General features: G+C 38.3%; 1 protein-coding gene across 2 annotated transcripts; it reads right to left on the minus strand.

Moving 5' to 3' along the window:
- Nucleotides 1-15,746: 15,746 nt before the first annotated feature.
- Nucleotides 15,747-20,314, minus strand: LOC131052311 (disease resistance protein RPV1). 2 transcript variants are annotated; one of them, XM_057986939.2, is made up of 6 exons: nucleotides 19,928-20,313; nucleotides 19,678-19,801; nucleotides 18,486-19,587; nucleotides 18,038-18,331; nucleotides 17,094-17,960; nucleotides 15,747-16,723 (listed from the first exon to the last, which is right to left on the minus strand). In XM_057986939.2, the coding sequence occupies exons 1-6, from the start codon at nucleotides 20,139-20,141 to the stop codon at nucleotides 16,229-16,231; spliced, it is 3,096 nt and encodes a 1,031-aa protein (XP_057842922.2). In that variant the 5' UTR covers nucleotides 20,142-20,313; the 3' UTR covers nucleotides 15,747-16,228. The 2 variants fall into 2 exon arrangements, with proteins under 2 accessions (XP_057842922.2, XP_057842921.2); XM_057986938.2 differs by having other exon boundaries at nucleotides 19,678-20,314.
- Nucleotides 20,315-20,325: the final 11 nt, after the last annotated feature.

Genomic DNA, 20,325 nt, shown 5'->3' on the forward strand with positions numbered 1-20,325 from the left:
TTATAGCTCCTGCTCATGCATTGCTGATAGGCCTTGAGGTGATTGTATGCAGCTTGTCGTTTCTCATCAAGTAGATCTAAGTCTTGAAGACGTGATACTCTGTATGCTTTATCATCTATCAAATTATGCAAGGAAACCTATAGTGATGGTATCTCAACCTCAATAGGTAAGATAGCTTCTGCACCGTAGACCAGTGAGTAGGCAGTTGCACATGTAGGGGTTCAAATGTTGGTTCGGTATGCCCATAGTGTTGGATTCCATTGAACATGCCAATCACGACTGGCATCATTGACTATCTTCTTGAGGATTCTTAATATGTTCTTTTTTGATGCTTTGGCTTGACCATTTCCTTATGGGTAATAGGGAGTGGAAAAGCGGTGTTGGATGTGAAACTTCTCACAGAGCTCACGAACATCCTAATTTTTGAATGGAAGCCCGTTATCTGTGATGATGGACATGGGTACGCCATATCGGCAGATGATGTAATTAAGGATAAATGAGGCGATCTACTTGTTGGTGACTTGGGTAAGTGGAACAACTTCGATCCACTTTGTGAAATATTTGGTGGCGGTAATGCTAAACTTGTGGCCATTGGATGAAGATGGATGGATTTTACCCACAAGGTCAAGGCCCCATTGACAAAAAGGCCATGGTGTTGTGATTGGTTGCAATTCCTGTGCTGGTGCATGTATCAGGTCTCAATGAACTTGGCATTTCTTGCATTTTCTGACAAAGTAGTAGGAGTCTTTTTCCATGGATGGCCAATAGTATCCAGTGCGCATGAGTTTCTTAGCTAGTGACGGACCGCTTGCATGAGTTCCACAAATTCCTTCATGTACCTCTTCCAAGGCCTTTGTTATCTCATCCTGTTCCAAACATCAAAGGAGAGTACCACCAAGACTGTGTCGGTATAGGGTTTCAGCAATAATGGTATATCGAGCTGTTTGGCAAATGAAGTTTTTGCGTTGGTTATTCGATTGGTCAGGAGGAAGTTTGTGATCATGGAGGTAGGTGTAGAACTCACCATACCATGGGGATTCAGAACCAACAATGCGACATATCATCTCAGATTTAGGGATATCATAAGAGGGAATCCAAAGTTGTTCTACCAAGAACTCATAGCGTGTTGAATTCTGTGGAAGATCTAGGAGAGATGCAATGGTAGCCATAGCGTCAGTAGCTCAATTCTGGTCCCTGGGTATCCGTTCAAAGGTGATAGTAGTAAATGATACCTTTAATTTGTCCACCATTTGTTTGTATGGCATGAGTTTATCATCCTTGGTCTGATATTCATCTATTGCTTGTCGAATGACCAGTTGGGAGTCGCCATATACTTGTAGTTCTTGTAACTTCCATTGTATGGCTAGCCTAAGTCCTGTGATAAAGGCCTCATATTCATCTATGTTGTTTGTGCATGGAAATGTGAGCCTGTAAGACTTCGGGATGCTGTCACCTTGAGGTGTGATAAATAGAATGCCTACCCCCTAGCCATGCCTAGTGTATGAACCATCAAAGTATAGTTTCCATGGTTGTGTTGTTGTGATCATGAATATCTCTTCATCTAGAAAATTGGAAATGAGAGGATGATCGCTTATGAGGGGAGCATCGGCCAACTGATCTGCAATAACTTGACCCTTGATAGCCTTACGGTCCACATACTTGATGTCAAATTCACATAGAATCATCACCCATTTGGCCAAGCAGCCTGTCAATGCTTCTTTGTTGAGTAAGTACTTGATTGGATCGATATTTGCAATGAGTTGTACTTTATGTGTCAACAGATAGTGCCTCAGTTTAGTGGCTACCAAGATTATTGCTAGGCAAGCTCACTCAATAGGTGTGTAATTGAGTTCATAGCCAACCTATGTGTGATAGATGTAGTAAACAACACACTCTTTCCCTTCTGCATTGTGTTGTGCCAATAGTACACCCAATATTGTATTTGTTGCTGAAATATAGAGCAATAGAGGTCTACTTAGATCTAGTGGGATCAACAATGGTGTATTCATGAGATAGTCTTTAAGCATCTGGAATGCGTGCTGGCATCTGGTATCCCATTGAAAGTGGATGTTCTTGTGTAATAGGTGTGTAAATGGGTGACACTTATCTGCCAGTTGTGCAATAAATCTTCGGATGGATTGTAGCCATCCTTGTAATGTCCTTAGCTGATTGATGTTCTTTGGTGGTGGCATGTCCATGATTGCTTTGACCTTTGCAGGATCAACCTCAATACCTTTGCTTGAGACAATGTATCCTAGAAGCTTCCCGAAGGTTACTCCAAAGACACATTTCTTTGGGTTGAGTCGAACATGATATTGTTCCAGACTGTCAAAGATTTTCTCTAATATTTCTAGATGACCTTCTCTTGTTAGTGATTTTGCCAATAAGTCATCAACATAATCTTACATAATGGTATGCATCATGTCATGAAAGATGGTGGTCAGTGCTCTTTGATAGGTCGCTCCTACATTCTTTAGACCAAAAGAAATTATATTCCAGCAGTATGTTCCCCATGGACATGTGAAGGTCATCTTATGTTGATCCTCTAGTGCGATCTTTATCTGATTGTACCCTGAAAAGCCATCCATGAGTGAAAGAATGGCATGCCCTGCTATTAGGTCCACTATTATGTCGATGTTTGGTAGGGGGAAGTCATCTTTAGGACATGCTTTGTTCAGATCTTTGAAGTTAGTATAGATACAGATGCCCCCATTTGGTTTTCCGACAGGCACAATATTGGATATCCAATCCACATAATCAATTGGTCTAATAAAACCAACATCTAGGAGTTTCTTGATATCTTCTTTGACGAGTACTACAATCTAGGGATGCATCTTGCGAAGCTTCTGCTTGACAGGTTTGGCTCCTTCTGCTATGGTGAGGTGATGCATGACTAAATCCAGATCAAGACCAGGCATGTCTGCATATGACCATGCAAAGTTGATCTGATGCTTATGGAAGAATTTGACAAACTTAGGTTGTTCCTCTGGAGTTAAAAGAGATGCCAGGTGTATGTGGTGAGTAGTTTCAGGAGTCCCCATGTTGTATTCTTTTGTTTCCTCGATGAGAATTGTTGATCATTCCTGCTGTGTACTAGAAGGGAGAATGTCAAACCTTTCATCCTCCAGTGCCTCAAAGAGGTTTTCACCATTGGATACGCTCTTTCTTTTTACTTTTGTGGGATCAAACAGTGCCACGGTGTGGTTTTCACTGGAAGATCCATGTTTTATTGTTATATTTTTGTAGATGAAAGGTTTGGCATCTGCCCTGAAGTATGTTGCGCTATTAAGTTCAATGGTGAATCCAGCTTTGTGATCCCCACTTGGTATGTTATACCGTAGTTCCAAAAATTCAATGATCGCCTCATCATTTTGGAAATGGTCAAGACATGGGGGATTAGGTTGTTTCCATTCGATGAGTTCATGATGGATAATGGGAATTACCTCATAGATTAGGTTAAGTTTGTTAGATGTGTCAGTGAGGGTTAAGACGTTGTGGTGAAGGTCGTTGATGGTTCTCTCCCTGTCAGAATCAGGCGTAGGATGTGACGTAGGGTCTGTGGAAGAAGTTTCCAGCTTAGGAACCCAAGAGGTCTGTATCTGTGCTTCTCCGTAAACAGGATGTCTTTGCGAGGTGGAGGTAGTGATGCGCCTTCCTCATCTGAAGTATTAAGATGGACATAATCAAATTCCCACTCATGTGAGTCGCTCTCCAGTATCCGGTTGCTATACCATACTGGGATGTCTTTTGAGTTAAACACTGCAGGTGTGATCGGCTGATGTACCATTGTAGATGAAATGATCTGTGCTGCAGGAAGGATTATGGGGATCAATGAATCTAATATAGGGAGTATTGGTAGTGTTGAATCTGTTGCTTCTGCTGGAGTTGTTGGTGTTGTAGATACTGCTATGGGTTCTGATAGTGCTAGTGGTGTTTTTGATTTGGGTGTTGCGGTTGATGGGGTTGTTGGTTTGATTGGTAGGATGATTGGTCTTGTGGATGGTTTTGCTGGGATTTTAGCCTCAATGGGGCAGTTGTTATGGTGCGTGGTGCTGCTGATATAACCAAAGGTGACCTCTTTGTAATAGGCTGATAGAGTGGTTTTCTAGGTTTCCCTTTGAATATGAGTTTAGGAAGGATCTCCTTTTGAAAGCCTAGTCCTGTGTTATCTTTGGGCTTTAATTTCGGCTGCAGTGGTTCATGTCTTCCTTGCTTACAAGGTCCCAAAGCACTTTGACCATCATAGCCCATTCTTTGCATAATGAGAAGGCCTTTTCCATACTGACTTGTTGGAAGTTTAGCTTGTGGAATGTCCATTGTGATTGGGTCTTTATAGATTCATTCTGCTAAGTCCTCATCTCTGGTTTATTCTTCTTGACTCTTTCCAAGGATGAACAGCATCAAAGTACATGTTGGCTTGACCAATGGTGTTTGAAGTAATCATTGAGGTTTGCCATGTGTTCTAGGAGAAGTGGGCATTTGTCCAACACAAAAGAGTTCATTGAGATTGTATTCCCCAGGACCTTCCTCTGCTATTTTCATCTTGAGCTTCTCTTGCTTGGGTATAGTGATGTTTGAATTGGAAAGAGAGGTTGGACTTACATATGAGGTGGATGAGATGGCTTCTTTTTTGTTGGGAATGGTAATCTCTAGTTGATGACTGATATTATGACAATATGCAAAGGGGTTTGCATCGCCTAGGATTGTGATTTCTACACCATTATACGGGAACTTGATACACTGATGATAGGTGGATGGAACGGCTTGCATGGCGTGTATCCAAGGTCTTCCTAACAATAAATTGTATGGAAGAGGAAGGTCCAGAACTTGACAGATGATGTGTTTCACTATAGGGCCCACTTGGATTGGTAGCACTACATCTCCTTTGGATGAACACTCTGCATCATCATAGGCTTTTATAGTTATCTTCTTGCGAGGATCCACTGATTCAATTGCATATCCCAAAGTTGTGACTAATTGTAGTGTACAGATATTCAGGCATGCTCCATTGTCGATCAAGACTCGCTTGATCCTATGTTGGTTGATAAACCCTTCAATGTGGAGTGAGGCGTTGTGAGGTTGCTGGAAGGATGAGTTGTCACTTTCAGAGAAAGTGAGACAAGGTGATGACCTTAGGTTTCCAACCAAAGCTTGGAACTGATCTGTGTTGAGGTTTGCAAGAGCTAATGCCTCTTGGAGAGCTTGATCCAAGATTATTTTATGAGATGGAGATAGGTGCAATAGCTCTAAGATAGATATCAGTGTGGGTGTTTTATCTAATTGATCCACAAGGCTACACTACTTTGGGATAGATGGGGTGCCTTGTGGAGCTGCTTTTATGGTAATCTTGCCGCGACATGTAACAACATTGTAGTTGGAACTAGGATTTTTAATGGGAATAGTTACAATTTGTTCACTAGCATCATATAAGTGATTCATAGTGTAATTATACACGGCTTGCGTATAATCAATGGTATCTGTGTTTCTCCCTGAAGTGGAAGGACCCCTTTGATCTTGTGATGGAAGTGGATTTTTAAACATGAGATGATCATTGTTTGTTGTCTTTGGGTCGTGTCCTTTGATTTCAATTTCACATCAATCAATAAGATCCTGAATAAGATCTTTCAATCTATGACAATTGCTTGTCTTATACCCTTTCCCTTGATGGAAATTGCAATGTTCAATATCCCTCTACCATGAAGGTTTGACTTGAGGTTCATAATTTGATGTTTTGGGTAAGGTACCCAGATTTTGAGAAACCAACTAATGTAACACTGTTTCGATGGGTTCCCCTAAGGGAGTGTATGTTCATTTTGGTTTAAAATTTTGTTGACGTTGTCTGGGTTCCTCTTGAGGGACATTGCGTCCTTGATTTGGAGGAGCAACTGTGTTATTCTTGGGTGGGGGGTTCTGCCCTGCAAATCGGACCACAGGTTGTGCACTTTTGATAGTTCTTGCATCCACAACCCCATCGTTGACGATGTTTTTATTTTTGTTCCAGAAGTTAAGCTTGTCACTATTGAAGTGTGGGCGAGGGCCATCCTTTGGCTCATTATATATCTTGATAAGCCCTTTTTTTATGAGAGCCTGCTCACATTTTAAGCCTTTGGTGATCATGTCATTGAAAGAGTCTGTGTCTTTTATGTTAGGTGAAATTCCATTTCGTCAGTTAAGTTGGAAATAAATATTTCCACTAGTTCTTGTTTAGGTAACTGAAGAGAACGTCTGCTAGACATTTGACGCCATCATTGCAGAAAGACTAAAAATAGCTCACCTGGTTTTTGTTTAGTGTTACATAGATCAGCCATTGTGATATCACGTTCAATGTTGTGTGAGTAGTGTGCCAGGAACTTCTGGACGAGTTCTTCAAATGTCCTAATGCCACCTGGTAATCGAGAAAACCATGATGTGGTTGTTCCACCCAATCTTTGGGGAAAAAGTCACATTAGGTATGTGTCCTCGCATGCCACTTCGAGGCAAGATGAATGGAATTCTCTAACATGATCACAAGGATCTCCTTTTCCTCAGTACTTTTCGAACTTGGGTGTTTCAAACCCTCGTGGAAAAGGTGGCATATGAAGATTCCTATAAAAGGGATAGGGATAAATGTCATTAAGTGAAAACTGATTAGTTTTCACACCAGTATGAAGTTGTTGGGCGAGATTTTTGACTTGTTGCCGCAACATGTCTATTTCATTTGGAGGAGGAGGAGGAGGTGGGGGATTACCTTGATGAAGGTTATATCTGATATGATCTTGACCTCTTTCATCCTCATTACGATTTTGTCATTCTGATGCTTGTCTTAGTTGTGCAACATCAAAGTCAGAGGGTAGTTTAGCCCCCTCTTGAGCAAGTCTTAAAAAGTGAGCATCAGCATTGCTCTTGAGTATTTCATCAAAAAGTCTATTAAAGAGAGGGTTGTGTTGTGCCCTTTATATTGCCGCAGGAGTAGGAGTACTTGGATTTTCATCGTTCGTGTTTCCTCCAAGGGCTTCTTGGAATTCATTGATATTTTCCTCCTCTTCTTCTTCAATTTCTTGTTGTCTAGACCTTGATCTGGTATGAGCCATTTTGTTTATAAGTTTTGTTGAATTTTGATGAAAATGATGATGAGTTGGTGATGGAATGAAAGATTGATGTTTGGTGAAGTGTTTTGCATACGGATCCCTAGCACTAAAGGTAGATGCTACTAAAGTTCTTTCTTGAATTGCTTGTTGTGTTTGTTTTGACAAATTTTTGACGTGATAAGGTTTAGAGAGATCTGAGATGTGTTACAGACTCAACTACCTAGTAATGAGAGGATGCACTCATAGACTAGTTTTAACCTATGTAGAAATGTCTCTTAGGATGAGTTTATCCTAGATGTAGAGACACTCTAAAAAGTGATGTGTTTGTGTTTGATTCAAGCAATATCGAAAAATAGAACTTAGGACAAAAAACCTTTTGATGTTTTGAGAGTTGGAATGGATTTGATAAGATATGAATATGATAATGGATGAGACGTTTTAACTTCAATAGAAACTTTGTGTTACAAAAGGAACAAACTCTTCCTCTTCTTGTTCAAGGGTTGGTGGTTCTACCCTAGCTGAGTTATATGTGATACAAATATCTGGAAAGAAGGCAGGATTGATCTTGCCTCTCTTATTTTGATGATAACTCAAAGCTCTATATTGAGTAAAAGCTCTACGGTTTAATGATTCTTGATCAAACTCGTTTGATTTCCCTTAAAGGTATAGATGCATGTGATGCAAGAAGGTTCTATGAGAGACAAAAATTTGTCTATTAAGATAGAATAATTTCCTCCTTTTGATAAAAGCCTTTGAGCTCAATGGTCTTTTCTTCAAGTTGATATTTTGATGAAGATTCTTCTTTCTCAAAATGTGAAGAATGGTCATATAGTTTGATATTTTTTGTTGTTGCTCTTGGTTTTTGATCTTTTGTTGGTATTTTGAAAATCTTTATGTTGGATGAATACTTTTTTTGATTTGGGTTTATGACGTTTCTTTGACAAGAAAACAAAGCAAGCACACAAACACAAGAATGTTGCCTCAACAGGCACATGTAAGTATGGGTCTAGATCAACCCAATCTTTTGAACTTTTTATGACCCTTTCCTTCAAATGTATTTTAGGTGTTTTTCCAAAGCCTGGAGTCAGCTTAATTTGCACTGGTCTTGACTCAAAAATGAAAAACACTTCAAACACTCTTTATCCCTAAGGTCAAATGGCCAGTTGCGATAATTTCAGCCCACATCTTGATATTTCTTCGACTTTGGTACTACATACCTTATGAATCCCATCGTGGCAGGTAAGGATGTGATATACTAAGTCTTGCACGAGAATAACAAATAGATGATCCCTATGATGGGGGAGTCACCACTTTTATCGGGCTACAAGTAACCTTTCAAAAAGCTATATTTCTAGTCAAGGAAATATGTATGGTGAGTATCTTGGGAGCAAAACCTTCTATGCTCTTGCACTGAATTTATCACAAATATCCTCAATCAATAGAATGGGTGGGCTACTACCTAAAGGTGTTTAGTAATTTTCGATGTTTTTGACATAAGTTCATTCTGCAGTGACTCACTTAAGAACCTTGTAACTTGTGGTGGGGCCCATTTGTCCTTTCGACAAGTTACACTGTAGGAACAGCTATACCCAAGGCTACAGCTTTCTCTCTCACCTGGTTTCTATACTGGCTCGAAGGATTTACCGCGTGAGGTCGTTCCCATGAGTGATATGTCTCTTGGCAGGCCTCTCTTAAAAAGATAAAATTTGAGTGTTACTAACACTTTTCTCTTGCACCTAGGACCACGAAAGCCAAGGGAGAGGATAGTGTGTGTTAGAAGTAAGACCACTTGACAAACTCTTTTTGCACAAGTGTGCCAAACACAAAATACACTTGTTATTTTTAACTTGTCATTGCAATGATGTTCTATCTAATTGGAGATGTTGCTCCAACAACCATGATATTTTTTTTAACTTCAAAGGCAATATGTTTGAGTAAACTAGGAATTTGAAATCCTAGTCAACTGAAATTGAAACACATATGCATGAAGTAAATCGTTTTGCAAAATGAGACAAGTTGATTGTTCTTTTTACTTGGACATAAATTGAAGTGTTGCTTGTGAATTTTCTTAAATTTGATGCAAGAAATGAGATTTGTTTGTCTTGTTTTAAGCACCAAATAAAAGTGAATCCTAACTTGCAAGAAATAAAGTTGTGTTGTGAATTTTAGAGCACCAAAACGAAGTTTGTTTCCTAACTTGCAAGTAATAAAATTGTGTTGTGAATTTTAGAGCACCAAATGAAGATTTTGATTGATTTTAAGCACCAAAATGGAGTGTTTGAGTTTTGTTTTTAACTTGCATGAAAAACAAAAATTTGTTTTGTCAGTTTTAAAAACACCAAATGAAAATTTGATCTTAAGTAACAAAAAGGGTTAGTTTTAAAACCTGCACACGAAACGAAAAGTTAGTAAAATCCAAACATATGTCGGGCTTCCACAAGCCTAAGAAAAAATATTTTATCAGTTACAAGGCCTTTTTTTACAATGTTCTGTTACAATAGCGCAACTTTGTGTGAAAATAGAAGCACTACTTACCATAAACGCGCTAAAGTAAAAACAAAAACGCTAAAACGAAATATTTATGCAGCAATACAAAAGCACTAATTCCAAAACAAACGCGCTAACTAATGAACAATAGCACTATACTATTAACAAAAGCGCTAATTATTAGACAATAGCGCTATTGTAAAAAAAAAAGCGCTAGAAAACCAAAAACAATAGCGCTAAAGCACGAACAAAAGCACCGAAGCGCGACCTGTGTGTCAAGTAAAACAGTCAAAAAGTTATTTTGTCTAAAAAAAGTTATTGTTGGACTCACGTCGAGTTCACCAAATGATGCTCTGCAAAATGGGCAATGTTAGACTAAAACCTGTGGTCGTATAACACACAAGAACACAAAAAACAAAGACAAATGTTAGTGTTAATTAACCAAAAACAATTCTAAGCAGGCATACCAAAAGAGACACTAAAAACATGATGAAATATTTAACTATGGAAGCAAATACAACAAAGAATCTTCAAATGCCTTCTACCATGCTCTTAGCTCCTTCTCCCTTTTTCCTCTCCTCTCCAAGTTCCAAATTAGTGTAGCTCTCAGCAGCTTTTTGCACTATGGATGTCTTATGGAGATTCAAGATTGAAAATGCTTTTAAACTTATGCTATGCAAGTGTAAAAATAAGCTAAATATGAGATGCTATGAAATGAACTAAGATTTATTTTAGTCCAAAATGACAATATATTAGTGATTTTATGCTAAAATGCTCTCTAAAATTGACTATAGATTAAATGCATACAAGTTTTCAAGATCTAGATTATGAAAAAATGGGCTCTATTTATAGGAAAAATGGAGCAATGGATGGTTGAGATTGAGTAATCCCAACAAGGATCGGGATTCAATGATATTCAATCCATGTGAGGGATTTCAACCCAATCCCAGGATGACAAGTGTCAACATGAGAGGGGTTCAAAGGAGAGGGAAGAAGCATTAAATGCTTGACATGACCTGAGAGTTAACTTGGGAGTTAAGGTCAATGTTGGGTTGAGTGAATAAATTTATTATTCAAAGAATAATACTTTTATCCAATGGATAAACTCTTGTGCAAAGGTTAAAGAGATAACCATGGTCAAAGCAATAAATGCTTGAGGAGACACATGAGTTACATGAGGGTTGAGTTAGGGGTTAACCATAAATGGTCATGTAAGAGCCATAAGTGGTTTGGAAGATTTTAGAGGTTAATATGTTGAACACACAAAATATTTAATGCTTTTCAAAGACTTTGAGAAGTGACTCCAAGTTGTTTAGGAATGTGACAATAATTAGGGGATGGATTAGGGTAATTAGGAAGGGGTTAGAAGAATTTAGAAGGAGGTTTACGAGTGCAAGTGGATTTGGTGGGTGAGGGAAAATAGGATTTTTATTAAAATAAAATTAATTTATTTCAATTTGTGGTTGCAACTTGCATTTGTAGGAAAATGCAAGTGGGAGGGTGAATTATTTAAATAAATGTTTTTAATTATTTATTTAAAAGAAGAAAGGGGATTAAATTAAATAAATAAGATTTATTCATTTAATTGATTGTGAATTTGGTTTAATAAATTAATTAAAGTAAATTCAATAATTTATTTAATTAATTGGAGAATGTTTTGAAGATGAATTAATTAAATTAACTTAACGGATGGCTAGTGGGTTTTTAATCAAATAAATAGCAAATATTCATTTAATTAAAATGGACAGATTTATGTGACTACAGATAATATTAAACATAATTTAACAAATCTAAAATGAAATGACTTGCATATTCCATCAAAAGAATATATAAAATAAGGTGTACAAAATATGATACCGTATAGCCTTGTAGATCAAAATTGATGGCCGAGAGCATGACATCATCAATCTAGGATATTTGGTCCCCTGACAACGCCTACAAACAAAAAATTGTCAAGCATTAAAGAGAGTTAGTATATCTTATATTTTTTTTAATTCAAAGTGTACTATTCTATTTTAACATGTTACAAAATTTATACCTCAGACGTCGAAGTTGCCGCTACAATAACTGTAGGAGGAATATCAGATATCGTTACTGCATCCTGAAATGCATATTATTTGTATCAATTTAAATTGATCTATAAATAAAAATTCATTTACAATTATAAATTTTAAGTGATTGATAAATAAAATGCTATGAATTCAAATCAACACACCTGTGTCTACGAATGACTGCCAAACAACATGTCATCAACTCATCCGTCAATGCCACATCCTCAGTCATGCGGTCCTAACATCTACTCTCGCAAATTATGCATTAATGAGATGTGGATCCATCTGCAGTGGCCTCGTCATCCATCCATGTGCATATCCTTGAGCAAGTGGCACACACATGTTGAATGGGCTCACTAGCGCCACCTGCAACAACTAATGGTTCATCATCTAGTACAAGAGGATGTGCTAACTATGTCCCATGTTGGATGATTGCATCAGTCAATGTTGTGGCCGCCTAAAGAGTTTGTAGCTCCATCAAATCTTTTAGGTCTATTGGGACAATCAAATGCACCTTAGGTTTGCGTGCTAGGGGGAAACGACTCTCATGGGCTACTCACCTACGAGCTCCAGGTCTATCTTGGGCAGAGCCGCCACCTCTACCATGGAACTCTCTCATGTCAAAATAATTAGGCAGCTCATTGAAGACAAACACAGTATATTTTCCTCAAAAAATACAATGGCACCTCAAAATTATTACAAGGTAGTTCATCAAAGACCATCCACCCCCTCTGTCAAAAAAGATTATTCATCTGCACATTGGTACACTAATATATGGGAAACCTCTTTGCATTAAGAGGTAACAACTCACCAGTTTTAGGATCAACAAAAAGGGCACATATTTGTTGTTTACTAATGTTTTTGTTTTTCACTCCCTCATATGATAACCCACTAGCATAATATTGACAACACATATCCCTATAGTTTCCCCATTTTGTAATTTGATTGGAAACTGTAGTGGCACCACTAGCTAATGTTTCTAGGCTAGTGGCAACGGATTTATGATGCTCAAGCTCAGATTTTTTCAATTTATTAATCAGTCTATTTATTTTAGTTGTGTTTTGCCCTAACTAATTAAGCAATTGCTCCTATGTATCAGGGGTACGGTCAAATGTAGGAGTTGGAGGTGTATTTTGTGGGTTTTGTTTGGGGTTTTGAGGAGGTGCATCTTGTTGTTGTTGTTGTGGATTTTCAGAATCTGGTTTGTGTAACAAAAAATTAAAAAAAACCTAATCAAAATAAACAAATTTAAATTCAAAACATAAAAAATATTGAACAAATGCGAAACAAAAACAAAAATCAAACAAAACCAACCTTGATCCATGGCGTTTGGGTGAGAAAATAGCAAGCCCATGCGCAGTTTAGTGAAAAAAAAACTCAAATTCTCAACTTGCGGCCGCGTGAAAAATAAGACACAGTCAGCAAAAAAAAAAATTATTGACAAGCGGTGCTTTAGGACTTAAAACTACGTACGAGGTTCTAAGTCCTAAAGAATCGCGTACGTGCTTTTGTCCCTTTAGTCTAGGGGAAAACAAACCTTAGCGCGTACGAGGTGATTTGAATTTTAAGTACCGCGAACGCAATGCCTGTTTTTTCAAGTTTTTTAGATGTGTGTCCACTTTTCTGCACACCATCTTTGTGCACTTACCCCACAATCATTTTGAAACACATCAAACCAACGTACTTTTAGAATGCTAAGGGGAGGCACAAGAGAAGACTGAGGGGTGCAAGTGTGGGGAGAATGTGTAGAATTACAGAGACAATAGAAAACACCTCAATTGAATGTAGATCTTGAAGGAAGAGAAAAAGGTGACGTCATGCATGAAGAGACACAGGGAGTGTGAATGGAATAAGAAAGAGCGTTGCGTGGGAATGGAAGACAAAACATTGCGATAAGAGAATCCATAAAGAAGACAAACAATAATATGAAAATGTCATGCAGACGAAGCAGTAAAGACGCACAGAGGGAGTTGCATTGAATAGAGGAAAGAAGAGACATAAGGCAATGAGTAGGTGTCAACAATGGGCATATAAGAATCAAATTGCAATGGAGCAGAGGTCGCTTGTATGATTATGATGTGTAGTGCATGTAGAGGCACTAGAATAAGAGAAAATTTATTTCCCAAAAAGAAAAGGGCCAATGTGGAGATGAATGCAGGGCGATGAGCACATGAGTAAGAAGTGTAAGCATGCGAGGAAGATGGGTATGAAACTATAGGATAGTTGGTGTAAGAAACAAATATTTATGTATACGTAAAATAAAAGAGAAAGATATGTTAAAAAGTGAGGAGGTTGAGAATATCAGAGCAGGTGGCACAGGTAAAAGAATTTCCTATGGCATTTCTTTTAAAGATTTAAAAAATTGCATAATGAGTAGATTGGCAAAGTGTTAAGAGAGCAGTATAGATGCAAACATTTATTATGTGAAGATGCTATGTGGAGGAAAGACATCACCAAGACAGAGAACATGAATAGAACATAACAAATAGAAGTGAAAGTCAAGAGAAAAAATTAGAAGAAGCAGAGGAAAGAGAGTGTGTGGGAATAGAGAAGAGCATGAAAAGCAGAACAAAATTTGGATGCCTCTATATGTAAGGCGTTAGATAGAAAAATATGCAAGAGACAAGGAGCGGGTGCAAACATTTGTAGAGAAATTGAACGGAAATTTGGGCGTTGTTCAAAATAGTCTCATTGACAGAGATAGAGAAGAATAATCTTAGAAAAGTTTTGAATGAAATGCGGGTGAGAATGTGCATAGATGAGAATTAGTGTAGAGAGATATTGTGCTAAGAGAGGTCATTGAAAGTCCATGATTGTGCATAATATGTTCACAAAACTGATATGTGGTTATCAATGCATTTGATTTGAATAAATCTACTTTTGTTTTTTGAAATTTATAAGCAGAGAGTCTCTGCATTTGTTTGAGTGTTTTTATGTGTTGAAGTAGAAGGCAAGAGGGAGTGCCTTTTGCATCATATGTGCATAAAAGTTAAAAAGTGGTAATTTAGAAGTGACATTAGATATCAATTCATAGACATCCAAATAATTATGCACTACACTCATCAAAAAAATCATACAATTGATCTAATACATATTCTTCTAAGAAATGTTTTTATCAAAACCTATGCACAAATGCATCAATTATTGTTCACTATATTGTTTCAACTTTTGAGTAGTTACAACAAACGTGAAAGGAATTTTTATGAGCACAAAAGTTAAAAAGTGACCATTTAGAAGTGACACCCGATATTTATTCATAGGTGCCTCAATAATTGTGTGCTATAACCACCAAAAAAAATTGCACAATTGATTTGGTACATATTCTTCTAATAAATATTTTTATCGGTACCTATGCACAAATAGTCTCAATAACCGTGCATTGTGGTTGCCAATAAATTGACACAACTCCTCCAATTAAGCATTCAAATTTTAACTACTTGGTGTACAAGTGGGCAACTATTGGTACATTTGGAATATTTTAGTGGGCTTTTTATTACCACGTATTGGTTATTTTTAATTAAAGATAGTAATTGGGAGGGTTAATTGGGCAAGAACATTGTGATTATTGATACACGAGTGACTATTAGGTCTTTTCCCCTACTTAGGATACCATAATTAGGTTTTGGTCAAATATTCAAAAAGTCATTTTAAGACTTTTTGCTAGGCATGATAATGTGCATTGCTAAAAAAGAATAGAGCTCCTATAACATTCCATGTAATCACTACATGCTCACAAAGTTAGTCCGCACAACTATTGGCTCATCTAACCTACTCATGATCAACACTAACAACTTTAAAGTCACAATTGCTAGTGTTATACTACCAAAAATATTAGACATTAAATCAAACAAATGCTATTACAACTATAAAATCATGCTTAACAAGTGAATCCTTTCCATTGACATACATATAATTCCAAACTCCTAAAAAATTGAAAAAACTGAACATTGACCATTGAGATATGGTTAATCTAGCATCTTATTAAGATTGATTCTCATCATTTATTCAATCTTTCAAAAATGAAAAATACTATCACAACTATTAAATCATGTTCAACTAATGAATCATCTCGCCTAACACACATCCCATTCGAAATTCATATAAATTTGAAAAACCTCAACATTGACCATTGAAATATGGCTAATCTAGAATCTTATTAAGATTGATTCTCATCATTTATTCAATATTTGAGAAATGAGAGTTTATGTTTAAAAATGGAACTCTAATAAAATTTGACAAAATTGAATGAGCGCAAGTGGGAAAAGTGACGAAGATGATAAATTCTCTCCGGCACTGAACCCAGCTGAAGTTATAATTAAAAGTTAAACATTCAATTTCAATGAAAGGCTGCATAGTAAGACTTGCCTTGGAACAAAGAGATATCCTTGTATAGTTTTACACGCTGCTGGCCAACGTTTAGGAAAGGCTTAAACCACACACACTAAGCTTACACTCCTAGATTTAAAAGTGTTAAACACTCAGAGTTGACAGACATTTTCTAGACTTAATATGCTGCTTAATGTATATGGTCAGACTAAGAATACATTTCTAGACTTAAAAGGGATAAACACTCAGAATTGACTAATATTCTCTGAACTTAATATGTTGTTTAATGTGTGTCGTTTAAGGCTGGCCAAAGGTTATTGTATGAGGAAGTTTTTTTTCTACACGGGGATAAATTACATCAAGAGGATCAGGATCATACATCAAAAATTTGAAGCACGCCTTCCAATCCTCATGATCAGAGCCCGCAGTCACTTTCAGTTTGTCTCCCATCTCCAGCCAATTGAAGTCAAAATCGCCCTCCACTCTCACAACACGTACTTCCAGCACATCTTCCCTTCCACAATCTACGTCCGGGTGGATCATTTCACATGCACGTAAATTCTGATTCCTTTCAATGCTGTAGCTCAGCCTGTTCCTGCCTTCGCAGTCAAAGACTTGGCCAAGCGAAAGACAACAAACAATATATCCCGCACAGTAGCTAATCTCACTCCCAGCAGCACAGTATTCAAAATAATTATTTTCATCCCGGTTCTGCCCATTCGGCTCGGCCTGCAGCCAATTGTACGACTTGGCTCTTCTAGGCTTCAGACACTGACTCTCGAAAGAGATGCCCTGCCAAATACATGTTGATGGTCAGGTCAAGCTACTTTTTTTTAATCAAATGGGAGGAAGGATTTCAGTTTGACGGTCACCTATGCCGTTACGATTGTTTTCCCTTCCGGTTACAGGTGCTTTACACTTTTTTTCGCAGTGCAAATGATGTACAGAGGTAACTCACCATTTATTTGAACTGTTAAATTATAATACAGTAATATTCTTGCATATATCAAGTCTAAATCACTTTATATATCATAAAATTGACAGAAATGCTTTTATAATTTCAAGTTGAGACGGTGCCCTAAAAATTGCGCAAATTATTTTACTGACAGAAAGGACGAAAAACGTGAATGGGAAGGGGAGAGCGAAGTTTCGTTGGACATACCTTGATGGTCTCGTGGAAGGAAAGTAATTGCTTTGAGGTGACTCCAGGGCCCGCAATGAAGATGCTCTCCAAGAACTTGAGACCAGCCAAGCAGCTTCCAAGTGTTGCGCTGGAAATATTTTTACATCCCACCAATTTCAATGTTGTCAATCCTTGCAAAGATTCCAATCCAGGCAGAGCCCTCAGATGACATGACCTGCTTACGTCTAATCTACACAGACTTTTCAGTCCAGACAAGCAGCATAAGCTCTGCAATTGCATACAGTCACGCGCATACAGCATCTCCAGTGATGGTGGGACCGCTCTCAATTCGGAAAGCTCGCTGCACCCGTCCAAATGCAGTTCCCAAAGTCCACTCAAGTTTTGGAAGCTGCAGGGAAGGCTGCGAAATCTATTATGCTCAAAATGGATGATTCTTAACGAAGACAATTCGAATAGTCCGGCTGGGAGTCCATTTTCACACAGTTGGCAGTAGCCGGCATCCAGATACGCCAAACTTTCTAGCCCACCAATGGTGACCGGTAGCTCTCTAAGATTTGAATTGTGGTGGATTTCTAATTTTTCCAACCGAGTCAAATTGCCAAAACTAGCAGGAAGGTCGCGTAAATTCTTACACCAAGATAGATCCAATTCTTGCAGACTTGAAAGCATACCGAAATCCTCAGGCAAACAAGAAACAGTATCACAGCCTTTCATGTTGAGAGAAGCTAAGCTGTGGAAGCTTCCCAAATTATTGGGCAGGCTTTTCAGTGAATGGCAATTGTGCAAGTCCAGAATCTGCAACTGGGTATAGATTATTGTAGCAGGAAGTGTTTCCAGGGACCCGCATTCTCTCAAAATAAGCACTTTAAGTTTCTCCGGCCATATCTGTTCAAACATCATGACACGAATGAATCCAAACCCTTACTTACACTAAAAAAGAAAAAAACATTTGTATGCCTTACGTTTGAATATTCTTCTGTTTTTTCGTCCCAGAGATGAGTTATCTGACTATCGGTCACCTCCAGAATAACAAGCTTGTTCAGGTTCAGTCCCGGAGGTAGCCATGTTAATGAACATCTTGTCAATCTTAGCCATCTCAATTCGTCAAAGTAGCGTGCCTGAGGAAAGTGTCCCTTAATCTCAACATTTGCAAGCCAAAGCAGCCTCAAGTTGTACAGCTGCATGAACATGTCTGCCTTCACTGTCTTCCTTTCCTTGGGCTCGTAGCGAAGATAACGAACTTTCTTGGCCTTTTCCTTGATTCCATATAAAAATACACAAATAATTCTTACCTCCATAGTAACTGGAAACTAGCTACCATGTAAGACATAAACATAAAATAGCCACGAGAAACATATGCAACGTTAAACAGATGACAATAAAATAATAGGATAGGAAGAAAATCCATACCCAATGTCGGCGTAACATATGGTGCACATCGTCCTCATCGAATAGTCTTGTGCGTTTATGGGGATCTGTAGATATTTCATTTGCTACAGTAGTTCCCAAATCTTGGAGGCACCGATGCATCAGTAAGTCGTTACTAGAACCCAAGTTGACCAAAAACTTTTGCAAGAGATGTCTGAGAGAAGCATGAACACTCCGATTCAGTTCTGCCCAAAAGATCATAGCAATGTCCTTGTCCTGCCCTGTAAAAAGACAAGCAACATCTAGAAACATCTCCTTTTCATTGGGGTCAAGGGTATCGTAGGAGGCTCTGAGTTTCTTTTGCATACAAGGCTCATCCCTTAACTTGTCTGCCATGTCTTTCCACACATCTCTATCGTCTTCACCAACAAGGGTTTTTCCAAGAAGTTGGAGTGCAAGAGGATGGCCATCACAAGCATTAACAATATTGATGCTTAGGGTTAGTAGCTCTGGATCTGTACAGCTGGAATTAGGGAACGCGTGGAATTTGAATAACTCCATGGCATGTTCTTGAGGAAGCCTCCTTACCTCGTACATTTCATCAACGTTCGCCACTCTTAGAATTTGTTGATTCTGAGATGTAATGAGCAAACGACTGCCTGCCCCGAAGTCAGTGAAATTTCCCCAAAGAGCTTCCAGCTGCTCGACACTTTGAATGTCATCAAGGAGGAGGAGAACTCTCTTACCCCTGAGACACTCTTGTAGCAGATATTTACCTCGATCAATATGATCTACTTCGACTCTGACTTGGGAAACATCTTTGAGCATACGGTTTTGCAGCTTGACGAGCCCGTTTTCCAGTTGACATCTTTCTCCAACACCCAGAACAAAACAATGCACTTCAAACTGACTGCAGAAGACTTGTTTGCAAACAACCTTTGCCAGGGTGGTTTTACCCATCCCGCCCATGCCATGTATACCCACTTTCACAATCTTCTTCTGATGATCCGCTACGTTCAGTAATCTCCTGACATGCTCCACGCGCCAGTCTAAACCAAAGCATTTCGGAGTATCTAAATGAACCTTAGCTGACTCTAAGAATTTCACCACCTCCGTCACTACATCTTCAATCAAATTGCTGTCCCTGCAAAAGTGTGAACTATATTGGTAAATACTTCAATGTCGATTAAGGAGAGAGAAAAAAATATGTAAGTAAAACTTGCTGTAGCCTTACGAAGAATATTGATTCTGAGACCATCCACAGATATCGGGAACATTCTCTAATGCTCCGATTATCTCGCTGTTTCGATGTTGCACGAAATCTTGTGCAGATGGAATTCTCTCCGGGTGGCGAACGTCTGAAGGCAAAACATGATAAAACAGAGGAAAAAATTTGACCCTGGAATTAACCATAAAACACACTTCATTCAAAAACGACTGTGACTGGATAAATTTTGGGGAGAAAATGGGAATGCAGATCCTACTTTCTCGGATGCGCTGATAAGAAGGGCCGTCATCTGTAAATTTTCTTTGTAACCGGGTGAAAATGCCTGCTTCAACAAGAGCAGAGCACAGTCTGGTAGCAAACCTTTGGCAGATGATGTCAGGGTCACAAAAGCTTAAGTAAACGTCATGTATTTTGAGATGAGTGAATGGAAAAGAGGGATTGGCGGGGGAAGAAGCGGCAGCAGGGAACATATTGAGGCTGCAAGTTTTCTCAAAGAGCACACCCGATAATTGCTCAAACCAAAATCGGCCTTGGTTTATATGTATTCAAAATGTTTCTATTCCAGCTTTTTTCTAAACATATGTAGACTTCCCCATTTTCAGGAATGCGGAACCCGCCTGCAAAGAGTAGAAAATAATTTAGCTCCATTTCAGT

Source organism: Cryptomeria japonica, chromosome 2 (assembly GCF_030272615.1).
Source record: "Cryptomeria japonica chromosome 2, Sugi_1.0, whole genome shotgun sequence".
In the NCBI taxonomy this organism is placed as follows: Eukaryota; Viridiplantae; Streptophyta; class Pinopsida; order Cupressales; family Cupressaceae; genus Cryptomeria; species Cryptomeria japonica.

Coding starts and splice junctions, on each gene's coding strand:
- LOC131052311 (XM_057986938.2), bottom strand. CDS start 20,141: ATGTTCCCTGCTGCCGCTTCTTCCCCCGCCAATCCCTCTTTTCCATTC. Junction 17,961..18,037: donor AAACAGAAGAATATTCAAAC/GTAAGGCATACA, acceptor ATGTTTGAACAG/ATATGGCCGGAGAAACTTAA. Junction 16,724..17,093: donor CCTTCCACGAGACCATCAAG/GTATGTCCAACG, acceptor TGTATTTGGCAG/GGCATCTCTTTCGAGAGTCA.